This window comes from Pseudophryne corroboree, chromosome 4, assembly GCF_028390025.1.
Source record: "Pseudophryne corroboree isolate aPseCor3 chromosome 4, aPseCor3.hap2, whole genome shotgun sequence".
NCBI lineage: Eukaryota > Metazoa > Chordata > Amphibia > Anura > Myobatrachidae > Pseudophryne > Pseudophryne corroboree.
The window spans coordinates 594,363,657-594,378,297 of NC_086447.1; the positions used below are offsets into that span (position 1 = coordinate 594,363,657).

The window sequence follows — 14,641 nt, forward strand, 5'->3', positions numbered from 1 at the left end:
AGGATGGTCAGTGGATGGTCAAGGATGGTCAGTGGAAACAGGATGCACCTGAGCTCAATTGTGAGCTTCATGGCAAAGGCTGTGAATACTTATGTACATGTGATTTCTTAGTTTCTCTTTTTAATAAATTTGCAAATATCACAAAAACTTTTTTCACGTTGTCATTATGGGATATGGGGGGTAATTCCAAGTTGATCGCAGCAGGAAATTTTTTAGCAGTTGGGCAAAACCATGTGCACTGCAGGGGAGGCAGATATAACATGTGCAGAGAGAGTTAGATTTGGGTGTGGTGAGTTCAACCTGCAATCTAATTTGCAGTGTAAAAATAAAGCAGCCAGTATTTACCCTGCACAGAAACAAAATAACCCACCCAAATCTAAGTCTCTCTGCAAATGTTATATCTGCCCCCCCCCCCCCCCCCCCTGCAGTGCACATGGTTTTGCCCAACTGCTAAAAAATTTCCTGCTGCGATCAACTTGGAATTACCCCCATTGTGTATAGAATTTTGCATGAAAAATTTTATTTTTTCCATTTTGGAATAAGGCTGTAACATAACAAAATGTGGAAAACGTGAATGACTGTGAATACTTTCCAGATGCACTTTAATAGAAGTACCCAAATGGACTCCAGAAGTTTCCTTTTGGTATTCCCAATAGAGATGTACGTGGACAACCATGTTTTGGTTTTGGTTCTAATTCATTGTGTTTTGGTTTTGGTAAAACCACCCTCAAGTGTTTTAGTTTGGATTTAATTTTCTAGTTCCCAGTTTTAGATAAAAAGGCGGTAAAGCCACAGTTCATACAGCAAAGATCAAAGACATATCCTCACCTTCTCAGATTTTATAATAACATTTATGTGTATACGGTTATAGTATAGCATATGCACAGAACCAGTGCTATTTTCCAGCAGGAGCAGTGCAGCAGACGTGTGACATTAATGCATGTATGATTTGCTCTAATTTCATAGCTAAAATATGGGTATTCAGGAAGGAATATTACACTAGAAATATTTTTGTGCATTTTACTAAAGAAAACAAAGATTCATAAGACACAAAGTGTGGGATGTAATCAATCCCCGAGTTCGGTAGACGTGCGGGATACCAGGCAAGCTCGGATATTTTTTTAAAGTAGCGATTATGTACAAGGCATGGTTTAGACTTGTACCTGATTGTCCCTTTAAAAAAACATCTGAGTGCAGCCGGCATCCCACACGCCCACCGAACTCGGGCATCAGTACATCTCGGCCCAAGTTTAGATACTTATCAAACATGCACAAATTTACTCTCGCCACAGATACACAGTACAGTGCAGGTACAGTAACTAGCATACGACAAAATCAATAATCATTACAAATACAATAGCTATATTGTGAAAAGGTATTCACTGTACTGCATATGCAGTCAGTGGCACACAAGGATGCAGTGTGGCCAGGAGACATTTAAAATACAATTGTTTCTGTATTTTTTTCTTAGAATGCATGGCCACGCCTCCTGTGATTAGGCCACACCCCATGAAAAGTATCTGGGCCCAACCAGGCTCTCTACTGCCCTTTATGTAATAGCTAAAACCTGAGAGAGGTGGTATGTCACACATGGCACTATGGGGGTTATTCAGGTTTGATCGCTCCTGCGATCCCCTGTGTAGTTTTCTGATAATCGGGAAACTGCTCATGTGCAGAACAGGTCCTTCGATTGCATCAATGTAATACGAATGCCTCTGCCTGACTGGCAGGCAGAGGCATTCAGGGGGAGGGGTGGGGGCAGCAGGCATTGCCAGAAATGAGAGCGTGTTGCCCCCGTTGTTTGGGAGTGGCAAGGCCAAGGACTGTGTTGTGTACGCAGTTTCCTTGGCTTCGGAAACTGAGTATGTTCAGGCTTACTCAGCCTGCTGTCGCAGATGAACAATGTGACCGATGGTTGCGATGTTCATCCCGGACTGTGAATGCATACCAGTCTTGCTATCACAAATGCAGGAAAGAGGAGATATCCTCCTCCTGCATTTGCATTGCTATGGATTTCATTTGCAAAGCTACTGCGAGCAACTTTACAATTGCAATCCATGCTGAATGAGGGCCTATATGCACTATTGAGACCCTGGTTCCTAACATAGAAGCAGGGTCGCCATCAAGGGGGGACTGCCAGTACAGAAGTCTTGGGACTGGACACTTTGACAGACAAGGGAGCCTGGTCTGCTCATGCTCATACTGCCTGACAGCCGACATGTCAAAGAGGCCTCTGGCTTGTCGCCTGCCTGCCAGCCCACCCACCCATCCAGGAAAGTGATGGAGGGCCTCCATGTAAAGCATGGATATGCTGGATGCACGAGATGTCTCCAGCCCTGCAGGAGAGTCCGACACTCATTTGATTTGCCTTTTGCACCACTGCAAAGCCCCAACTCCCGAGCCAAGCAGCCGGATTGTACTGAGGGGCTGGCTGTGGTCGGGGAAAGATGCAGACAGACACCTCCTCCAACATGGAACCGCTGTCGATCCTGCCAACAGGATCTTTCCTGGTGAGTACTCGCACTATAGTAGTGTTACTTAGGGGTGATTGCTGAGAGAGGTGAATGTGTGTGTTTGGGGGGTGATTGAGAGAAAGAGGGGAATGTGGGGGGTCACTGAGAAATGGGAATGGGTTGGGTTCACTGAGAGTCAGAGTGTGTGTGTGTGTGTGTGTGTGTGTGTGTGTGTGTGTGTGTGTGTGTGTGTGTGTGTGGGGTCACAGAGACAGAGGGAAATGTGACTATGGGGGTGCGTATGTGTGTGTGAGTCTATTGTGGGGAGGTCTGCCTATTTTGTCAGTCCCAGGCCCCACAATTTTTGATGGCAGCCCTACATAGAAGGCACGGGCAATGCCTTCAAAACCAAATACAACAAAAAGATAGAATGCACTGTCTCAAATTAGTGAACATGTATATAAGGTTAAAAAATAATATCTATTTTAATTGCATGGTTTCGCAATGCGCATGTCCAGCAAGCGAATGCACACAAATAAGCAAATGAAGATTAGATGCATACACCCTTACAACCAGATATTAACAGGGGGTAGGTAGGGGTGTTCTCACATGTTGAGAACAAAAGAAAGAAAAGTACATCTGCACACTTGAATGGTCTAAATTAGCGATTTAGTTCATTAATAAATGAATCAATGAAACCCCAATATACATGTGTCTAGATTAGACTTTAGGCCTCTCTGGGGGTGCGACCCTATTACAACCAAGATATCGGAACAAATATAGAGAACTAGAAAGACGGTTGTTGGGTTGGGTGCACAGTATCAATTAATTGGATTGATTATCAAATATAAAACGTAACTTTTATTTTTTATGTTAATATTCAGAAGGTCCTTGTCTTGGGACACATACAGCAAAATATAGAGGTTAAAAAACATGACATATACAAACACATAAGTGATATAGAAGAAAGAAAAATGTGAGACAGATTCTTAAAAAGTGGGATCACCACAATGACTCCTGCAACAAGTATAATTGTTTATATGTGAGACGTTATCCACTCAGGATACAGCTTGAATCACATTTATCAGTTCTAGATATATTTAATATCATGTAGAACGATTGGGTATGGCCACAGATAGTGGGGTATTTCTAATGGGACACTACCTCTGGTGCGTAGATGCAATATAATGTGTGATACTATTAGAACCTCTTGCCCACCTAATAATAATGGGTTACTCTTAAGTAGAAATCATTAACTGAATTAGTGCTGAAAATGACATCATAAAGAATATTGTGCCACTAGTGCCCTATATTACAGTGTGTGATGTATCGCCTTATAGATAACTAATAGGCGAATCCATAATGCTAGAGGTGTATAGGTTTGTCAGGAATTGACACTAGCAGGTTCTGAGATACTCACACTCTATTCATATGTGGAACGTTCACACAGATGATGTACACTAATGTGTCATAGAAATAGGATATATGAATCAATTAATGAAAATCTGTATGGAAATTGGACATCCCCCCTTATAATAACTCCAGGGTGATCAGGGTTGTGCCCCTTATACTGATGGAGTCAAAGGGATGTGCTAGAACATTACAGAAATGATTGTATATAAATAGAAGCACAGAATAAGTATGTTTCAGTCCACACTTGTTTAGAGGTGAGGGAAAAAATGTTACAAAGTGTCGTAGGACTGATATGGCAAAAGAGCAACAATTGTTGCAATGTCAATTCTTATAGTGGAAAGAGGATTTACAGGGATATTGCTTCACTGATGTGTGTGGTGTTAACAAATCACACACTCTGTATACAATACACTCTAATCGTTGTTGATCATACGCATGTACCCAATTGAAAATAAATCATTTAATTTTATTGAATATATAACTGTGTACTCAGTGTAATGAAGTCCACTGCGGGAATACCAAGAAGTTAATGGAGGAAAATATATGTGTCTTTCAACAATATGTAATTAAGCAGTATTCCTAGTACCCTTGGGGGTCAGTTGTCCCAATTTGGGATAAGTGTCCTCTCTGAAGTGATTCTATTAGTGCAGTGGTTCCCAAACTTTTTTAGTCCAAAGCACCCTTTTGGTCTCCCTGACTTTTTCAAGGCACCCTTAAGCCAAAATAATTACCGAACTGTCCCTTTTTTTAAAGTAGTTGGGTCAAAACAATGTTATCAGTATTTAGATGAGGAAAAAATGACTTATTATTCACTTGTTTTAAAAATAATAAACATAAATCCAAGAAGAAAATATTTCTCTTTAATTTATTTTAAATAACAATTAACAGAACTCATTAACAGAAATAACATCAAACAAAATAAAACAACAGCAGGCAGTTATTTAAGAGTGTTCAAAAAATTCAACACTTATTAATGGGATATGTGAGCCTGTTGTGCACTGCACAACTTTTCAAACCTTGGGATCAGCTTGGACACTGCCACCCTTATTTCCTGTTCCACATTGATTTTTGAACGGTACTTGCTTTTTATTACAGCAACTGCTGAAAACCCAGCTTCACACAAATATGTTGTTGCAAAAGGAATGAGGATTTGCTGTGCTTTAGCACTTAGTATCGGATATTCATCTTTAATGGATATCCAAAACTCTTCAAGTCCTATGCTGCTGAATTTTACTTTCAAGGTCTTGTCACAGGAGAGCTCAATGAGTTTTTCTTCTTCTACAGAAGCAAATTCAGTTGGGGCCCTAGTACTGAATGGATCCTGGATCCAGACAAACTTTTCCATATTTTTTGGAAAATATTTTTCAAACCAATCACTGAGGTTTGTTAGGTGCTGCTCAAAAACTGATTTAAGTTCATGTGTCAAACAAACATCATTTGATGTAACAAACTGATGCAACATGGGGAAACAGTCATTGTAACACTCTTCATTTAATTTTCTTCTCCATATAAACATTTTTTTCCTGAATGCAGATACCTTCTCTGAGAGTTTAAGAATGTGGGTATTGTTTCCCTGCAGTGAGAGATTCAATGCATTCAGTTTATCAAATATATCACACAGGTAGGCTAACTTGGACAAAAAAACAGTATCCAAGTAGTTATTGGCACACTCGTGTTTTTCTTCTACAAGATATGAGTAGAGTTCCTGATGTAATTGAAAAACACGAGAAAGTACATTGCCACGGGAGAGCCATTGTGAACTGCAGTAATACAACAAAGATGTGTGCTCAGAGCCCATAACTTCACACATTTGTCTAAAAAACCTTGCCTTCTGTGGCCGAGTTTTTATAAAGTTCACAGCTTTCAACACACTTTCCATGACTGCATTCAGTGGCGGACTCAGATGCTTTGATGCAAGGGCTTCCCTGTGGATAATGCAGTGGGTCCAAAGTGCATCAGCAGCTTTGCTTCGTATGAGTGCCTGCAATCCTCCATAACAGCCAGCCATAGAACGACCACCATCAGTACAGACACCAAAGCACTTTGTCCAGTCTAACTGGTTTTCACTCATAAAAGTGTCAATGATCTGAAACAAGTCTTGTGCCTTTATACCGGCGGTGATACTTTTACAAAAGAGAAGGTCTTCCACAATATTGTCACAATCTACAAAGCGTGTGTAGCAAATCAAATGAGCATCCTTGTTACTGTCTGTTGCCTCATCAAGTTGTAGCGCAAAATCCTTCCCTTTCATTTTTTCAATTAACTGGTCATTTAGATCTTCAGCCATATGTTGGATTCTACGACTGATGGTATTGTTTGATAAAGGTACCTTTGAAAGCAGTTTTCCAGCTGATTCCCCAACCATAATGTTAACCATATCCACTGCAGCCGGTAAAATCAGTTCTTCTGCGATGGTGTGAGGCTTTTTACACATTGCAATTCTATGTGCCACCTTGTAAGATGCAAGCAAAGCATTGCTTGGTATGGATGCTTGTTTAAAAAATGTGCCTTTTTGTCCTTTCAATTCTTTTAGCTTTCTGCTGAAGAAATCACGCGATTTCTTAGCCATGTTAGGGTGATTGGTCTCCAAATGGCGTCTTAGCTTGCTTGGAATCATGCTTTCTGTTGACAATATTTTCAAGCAAAGTACACACTGTGGACGCTCTTCATGGTTGACATCTACAGATGTAAAACCGATGTCTAGGTAAGTATCGTCGTATCTGCGATGTTTCCTTTTCTTCCCAACTGTGCCACTGGTCTGTGGTTCTTCATCCTTTTCTTTACTACCAGACTTCTTTCCAGTGTTCAAAAACCTTTCCATTTTTTGTGCAACAAAATTATTCTGTACTGGAGCAATCACAATAAATTAATTTAAGTGGAAGGCAAATCCTGTGTAGTTTCTATATGAGAAGTAAAATTGTGCTTCTAAAAAGCATAGCCAAAACTTTCTGGGCCCCATAGCAACATATTTGCAGGGCTTCTGCCCCAATGGTTCTTGAGAGACACCACTCCGCAACACTTATTAATATTATGTCCCTTAATAGTGCCATGGTTAATTTTCCAAAACATAGTACTGCCATAGTTAATGTTATGCCCCGTAGTTTATTTTATGAACCATTGTAGTTCCATAGTTTACATGATACCACACTGTAGGGCTGCCAGTACATATTTTGTCACACAGTATTCCCAATTCACATGATCAGTGTCCCCAATTCATATTATGCCCCATTACAGTGCCCTCCAGTTCAAATTATGCCACGTTACAGTGTCCCATTTTGGAACATTATAGTGCTATATTACAATGAGTGGATCAGATTATGACACACTACAGTGCCCCGTTACCATTATAATATCCAACACAAATACACTTCTCACTGAAAAAGTAATGTGGCACAATTAAGGCTGGCAATGGTATAAAAATTTTGCGGAAATCAGGCCTTTTCTGTGCTTCGGGCTAATCATGGAGCAGGTTACCGTGGAGAAGTTCTTGACTTCTTCAGTGGCATCCCAGCTCTGTAGCTGAATCGCATCACCATACATTAGTATGGTGTGTGCGATTCATGAAGGAATGTAAAGCTCTGGTTTCTGCATTTCCATGGCGTTTAGATTTGCCATCGCAGGATGGCAGAATCTGAACATCTGTGCAAAATTGCAAGCAAGCTAAAGGTGCCCACACACGGTACATTTTGTACTAGGTGCGTTTTGTACTAGATCGTATTGCATCTAGTACAAATCACATGCGATACGCTACGACAGCGTGCGATTTGAACTAGATGCGATCTAGTACAAAAATCCTTTTTTGGCTTGCGATGAGAACTATGTGGGAGCGCGAATCGCATCCCAAGCCAAAAGAAACACAGTGCGATTTGAACTACAAGTGATGCGTTTTGAACTAAAAAGTTCAAAACGCATCCAAGAATCGCACAGTGTATGAGTACCATGAGTGCTTCACTGCTTTCTGCCCAGCACCCAGTCATAGCCCTGCTCCTTGACCACCCTGCAGCTTCCCGAGACCTCTGCATGTGTAGAGAGAGCCGTCTGCTGATTCCAACACCGCAATGGGAGACCGATGGAGCCCGAGATACCACACATTGCCGGAAAGTATTCATGAATTGCTACTTACCAAAGTTATATGTCGCATCGAACTGATGCAATGTATAGTGGTAAGTATCAATTTATTTTATGTAGCATACATGAATACTCCCCTATATCTTTTATGTCTTTTTGCAGCGCAAATGCATCCATTTAAAAAAAAAAAAAAAACAGGCTTTGTATAAAATACCAGGTTTTTTTGAAGTCAAATCAATCTAAAAAGGTTCCAGTGCATCCATGCATCAAGACCAGTCCCCCACCTGCTTGCCAGCTTGTCCTCATATAAGCATTGGCGTATCTATAATGGTGCAGAGCAGTGGCGGAACTACCGCCAGTGCAAGCAGTGCCTTGCACTGGGGCCTGCCACTGTCCAGGGGCCCAAAGCCAGCAGCGCGGTATGTAATGAGTCAAACTGACTCATTACATGCCGCTGTCCGCCGTGGAGAGGAGCGCTGCGCCACGAGGGGGGAAGTAGGAGGATGGAGGTGGAGGAGGGAGCCGCAGCAGCGCACTGTAATTGGTGGAGGCGCTGCTGCTGTTTCTTTCCATCAACATAGGCTGCCCTCCACGGCTGTGAATGCTGGGAAGTGCTTCCCAGCATTCACAGTGACGGAGGGCAGCCTATGGTGAAGGAAAGGGACAGCAGCAGCGCCTCCACCAATTACAGTGCGCTGCTGCAGCTCCTGAGTCCCCTCCCTCCTCCTTCTTCTCCCCTGCCCGGGATCTGCGGCTGCCTGACAGTGACTGCCTGCACCGAGGAGCCTGACTGCCAGTGGAGACTGTAAGTATAATCTATTCTATCTATCTATCTATCTATCTATCTATCTATCTATCTATCTATCTATCTATCTATCTATCTATCTCTCTATCTGTCTATCTATATATTCTGTCTGTCTGCCGTAATGTGCAAAAAAGGGGACGCTGTCTGCCGTAATGTGTAAAAAAGGGGGAAGCTGTCTGCCGTAATGTGTAAAAAAGGGGGAAGCTGTCTACCGTAATGTATAAAAAGGGGACGCTCTCTGCTGTAATGTGTAAAAAGGGGAATCTGTCCGCAGTAATGTGTAAAAGGGGCTCTACCTGGTGTAATTGCATTGCCCCTGTTTTACATTGTGTGGGGGGGCTCCGATGCCATTTCTTGCACACAGCGCTAAAATGTCTAGTTACGGCACTGTTGCTAGGTATCCATTTCCCTGGTCCTGAGCAAATTCCCCTCACCAGATCCTCTCCAGGGGTGAGGGGGTGGACTTGGATGGGATGGGGGGGCGCAAAGCATTTTGTCGCACCTGGGCCCACCGCTCGCTAGTTCCGCCACTGGTGCAGAGTGTGCGGGCCCCTGGGTCCAGAGGGGGGCCGCACCGCACACACTGCACCCATTTTTTCGATACTTACCTTTCCGGCATCCATCGGTGTTTGTGTGGGCCCCCTCCTCTCCCGTAGACGCCACAGCCGCTACTAGCGCACTGAGCACTAGAGATTCTGGCACAGTGCCTATTTTTTCGGTGTCCTGCGCATGCACTGCAGAGTCTCTAGTGGTCAGAGGGCTATCAGCAGCGCTGATAACTATGGGAGAGGAGGGGGCCCACACACGTAGTCTGCACACGGGTCCCCTCCTCCGAGGAGATGCCTCTGCATATAAGTCACTTATAGCAGGCACCCCCCTCCTATAGATTTCCCTATGCAGCATCTCACATACAGTATCACATATTAATATTTTACTCACTTTCTCAGCCAGCTCCTCTGTCACAGCGGCCAGGACTTCAATCAGCCATCAGGTCCCTTGCCCAGCGCACTCCTCTGTCACTCCAGGGCACTCCTCGGCCACTCCAGGGCACTCCTCAGCCACTCCAGGGCACTCCTCGGCCACATCAGCGCACTCCTCGGCCACTGCAACCTGCTTACACCTGCCGGCTGATTCCAGTCACAGGTTCCCCAAAGCACGCGGTCACAACCTGCACAATAACACCTCAACCCCAGGATGACTCCCCCAGCACCTGAGCTGGCTGACCTTGGGCACAGCCACAGCACATCCCGCACAAACACCCCCCCCCCTCCCCTCCCCTCCCCTCCCCTCCCCTCCCCTCGGTGCTGGCTTACTCCACACTGGCCAGCCGCAGCTCTCCTCTTCCTCCCTCTCCCGCCAGCTAACACCACACTGCCCAGCTGCAGCTGCCCTGCACTCTCGTCTCTCCCTGCCCCCGCCCCCTCCCCTCCTCTGTGCACACTGTGTAGCCTGCACTCTCTCCCTCCGGCCCTGTGCACACTGTAGCCTGCACTCTCTCCCTCCGGCTCTGTGCACAATGTAGCAGCCTGCGCCTCCTCCCCCCCCTGTGCGCAGTGCACACTGCAGCAGCCTGCTCCTCCTCTCCCCACCCCCGTGCGCAGTGCACACTGTAGCAGCCTGCTCCTCCTCTCCCTCCACAACACTAACCACCAGCCGCCGCCCCCCCCGAACCCCCCCCCCCCCGTGCCCAGTGTATGTCCGCCGCAGCCGCTAGCCCCGGCGCCGGCTACCTGAGCAGCGGCACGGACAGACTGATCCTGCCTCTTCTGCTGCCCTCACTCCCCTCCCGTAGCCGCATCTTGCGGACAAACACAGCCCGCACATCACATCCCGTCCCGGCGCCGGCTGACTGAATGGACTGGCTGGCCACACTGCCTCTCCTGCTGCCAGCACTTCCCTCGCAAGTAAAAAAAAAAAAAAAATGCGGACAAACGGTTGCTAGGCTGCGGCACCCCTGTCACAGCGCCGCGGCACCCCAGGGAGCCGCGGCACACAGTTTGGGAACCACTGTATTAGTGATAGATATCACTACTGCTGACTCATAGACTATAATACACTTATGAACCAGTGCTTAAGATACTATTTCTGCTTCTTACTATTTTATTATGAGCCGTGCAATAGTGATTAGGCATGAGATGATTTCAACATAATAAACAGTAATCTAATAATCCACATATATATGCTATACAGAGAAGCGGATGGTTACTCTCTCTGTTGCAGCAATGGCCTAGGATAAAGGCCTAGGGTGTCCCCTCTACTCCTATCCTGAGTGGTTGTTCGTCTAATTTCCTAACCTCACACACACAGCCTGCTGAGCGAATTTCAAATGCTGATTGCTAGAGCTCTGTAAGAATCAGTGCTGGTGCGGGTATGAGCGTCATTAACTATTACACAAGATACAACATTGCTATGAAATATAAGGAGTGTGGTGGCCCACTAACAAGCCGACATGCATGTTTCGCAGTACGGGCAGCTTTAACGAGGCTGAACCCGATTGTTTCCCACAGCTGTAATTTAACGAGTAAGTCTGGCCACTCACGATCACAGATAAGGTCACGTGTTTCTCTGGACCTATCATGGGAGTCGCACCACGGACCCAGCAAGATTGCGGAGACTTAACCCTGTCCAACCCTGTGTGTCAGTTGCGGCTCCGATCACGTGATCGGAGCTCGATGCCTTTGAGCATCGGTATAGAGCGTCTAAGGACACTGTGTGAGCATCATGCATCAATCACAGGTAGTGCCATGCCAATGCGTGCTACTATTAGTTTGAGCACTACAAATATTATGTTAAGTTGAAGATGCCCGATGACCGGTCAGATCCAAGCTCCGGTCACGTGATCTTCTGGCATGAGATTCTTGTATTGTAGAATGGTTATGAACGGGAGAATGTGGAACGACAAAATGTTGCACAATAGATAGATATTTATTCCAAGCCAGTTAATGATTTCTACTTAAGAGTAACCCATTATTATTAGGTGGGCAAGAGGTTCTAATAGTATCACACATTATATTGCATCTACGCAACAGAGGTAGTGTCCAATTAGAAATACCCCACTATCTGTGGCCATACCCAATCGTTCTACACGATATTAAATATATCTAGAACTGATAAATGTGATTCAAGCTGTATCCTGAGTGGATAACGTCTCACATATAAACAATTATACTTGTTGCAGGAGTCATTGTGGTGATCCCACTTTTTAAGAATCTGTCTCACATTTTTCTTTCTTCTATATCACTTATGTGTTTGTATATGTCATGTTTTTTAACCTCTATATTTTGCTGTATGTGTCCCAAGACAAGGACCTTCTGAATATTAACATAAATAATAAAAGTTACGTTTTATATTTGATAATCAATCCAATTAATTGATACTGTGCACCCAACCCAACAACCGTCTTTCTAGTTCTCTATATGTGTTCTCACATGTCCAAGCACAGTAGGGGTGTGTTCCTGAAAAAGTGGCTCATGTCGTACCATAGTTTTGTAGTTATACATATAAAAGGAATTGTAAAATTTGCACAAGCTACAGTGTGTGTGCAAATCCATGATGATGATGATGATGATTGACAGCAATATAATCTCATCAATTCTCACTGGATGATTTCAAAATTGCAGACAGCTCAAAACACTGCTATCATTAGCATTTGGAAGCCTATAGCACTAGGACAGCATTCCGGCAGGTATTCTAATGGTTTTTTATTTCCTTATAGTCAGTTGTCTCGCTAACTAAACAATAGTTCATAGTAGTAATAGTAGTAATAAATAAATGTCATTCTCATTTGGGAAGGGATACATCCAATCACTTTCCACCTGCATGGCAGCTTTTATCAACACTGTATAAAGATTTGCAATTATTTACGAAAAAGACAGCTCTTCCAATGTAATTTACGATCTGAGGACTTCCGGGTTTATGAGTGGGGAGGACTTCCGGGTTTATGACCTGGGAGTCCTACTGTGCATGCGTGGCCGTCAACCATTACATGTGCGAGCCTTTGGACACAACCGGGGATTTATGAGGAAATAAACCCATAGGCTCCTACAAGCAACACCATCAATAGATGCAATTAGTAAAAATATATATATATATAAGTTTAATACCTTCTGAGGAAACCGCTACACTGTGACAGCGGAGAAACACGTAAAGGCTATCCCCGTGAAGTCCACACAATTTATCCGATCTCCGCCTTCACTGTTCCACCGTCATCCTGCAGCCGCGCCTCTCCCTGCTTGTCCTGTGAACATCACGGCAGCCCATTGCCGCTTGTGAAGCTCCGAGCACGGGTTAACAGGGACACTGCGAGCGGTGCTGCTGACTTCTGCTCTCCCTGTCTTTACACAGCATTTGGATCCAGAGAGGTGCATGCTCCTTTTCACCGCTGCACTACACACTGGGAAGTTTACTGCAATTGAACTCCAGCAGCGGTGAGCATAAGAGAATCATTCTTCAAATACCTGAGTAATAGTCTGTGGAACTTTATCCAAATACAGTGGAAAAGGCATTTAATTAATGGGACTGCGACTGATTCACAGTCAATTACCGGATTCTATGATTATGTGGAACTTTCATGGGATGTGTTAAGCATTAGGACTTTTTTAAATCCACATTTATATGTTTTTATATAACTGTATGTGCATTTATTAAACTTATATATATATTTTTACTAATTGCATTTGCGCTCCCATTTATATTGATTACATTGACTCTACCTAGGTGAAAATCCAAATCACCCCCTGAGAGCTGCAACTACAATTATTATCTTTCAAGTGATCAGTATTTTATATAATATTGAGAAATTTGCGCCTAATAACAAGTGTTGTTTTTTACCATCAATAGATGCCGTTGCCTATCGGGTAAAAGCTCTGAAAAGTTTTGCTTTGGGGCATTTGATACATTTTGGGAATGCACTCAAACCACATTTTTCCACTGGTACATCCCATCCTTGATCTATCTAATTTATTGTACCTCATATTTTAAACATGGGGTACAATTCTCACCGAAATATTGTTAGATGTTACAGTTTTTTCATGGTATGTCTCTTGAGGAACATATGTGCCTTCAGTATTATATGTGGCATAATTATATGTGGCATAATTAGGCAGTAAGCTTAAGCTTGGTTTATCGATGTCATATTATCTACAGAAATAGAGATCTTAGGTAGATAACTCATGTGAGCTGGTTGCAATATTACTAGCTCTGTTTCTCAAAAATGAAATTAAGCTGGCCAGAGGACACCCACAATGAAATAGCATGAATACATTCAGTAATGCAGGCCAACAGTGATGGAGAGAGATCTGGGAGTTTCTTTATAAAGAGTTGGGTTATACAACTCGACACCTCTTAGTGCGTTTATGTCTGATATTTAAAAGGACAATGCTTGCCAGTAAAAGCATTGCCCTTTTAAAAACTGAACATAAACACACTCAGAAGTTTTGGGTTTAACAATCCGACTTTTTGTATAGAACCCCCCTGGAGAGAATAGGTAAATTTGGGTACCTTTATCCCCACAGAAATCATATTAAAATTTGATGGAGCTTATTAGGTTTCCAATAGAAGTATAGATAGAAAAGAGCAGAGGAACTAGGAATGAGCATTATAGTATGTAAACTTATAAAGGAAGCAGAAAGGAAGTAGATCCAGTAGAAGAAAAAAGAAAAACACTGAAAAAGCTGTTTGATAAATGATGGATGAGAACCAGTAAAGGACAGTGGGCCTGATTCAGAGATGTATACAAATGCCTTCACAACTGTGATTCAGTATGCAGTGGCTGTGCGGAAATATGCAAATCTCGCAGCCAACAGTAATTGTACAGTATTGAGATACCAACTGGAGATGTCTGAGATCCGCCACTTGTGTACGAAATAGAGATGTGCGGCGGTCACTTTTTTGTGTGTTTTGG

The 14,641-nt window shown here is 43.5% G+C and overlaps 1 protein-coding gene across 1 annotated transcript in view; it reads right to left on the reverse strand.

Moving 5' to 3' along the window:
• The window catches only part of LOC134910964 (protein FAM200A-like), a 47,573-nt gene that overhangs the window by 5,175 nt on the left and 27,757 nt on the right, over positions 1-14,641 (reverse strand). The window contains exon 2 of the mRNA XM_063919355.1: positions 4,883-6,713. Coding sequence (XP_063775425.1) covers positions 4,883-6,713 — 1,831 coding nt within the window. The remainder of the gene's footprint in view (positions 1-4,882; positions 6,714-14,641) is intronic.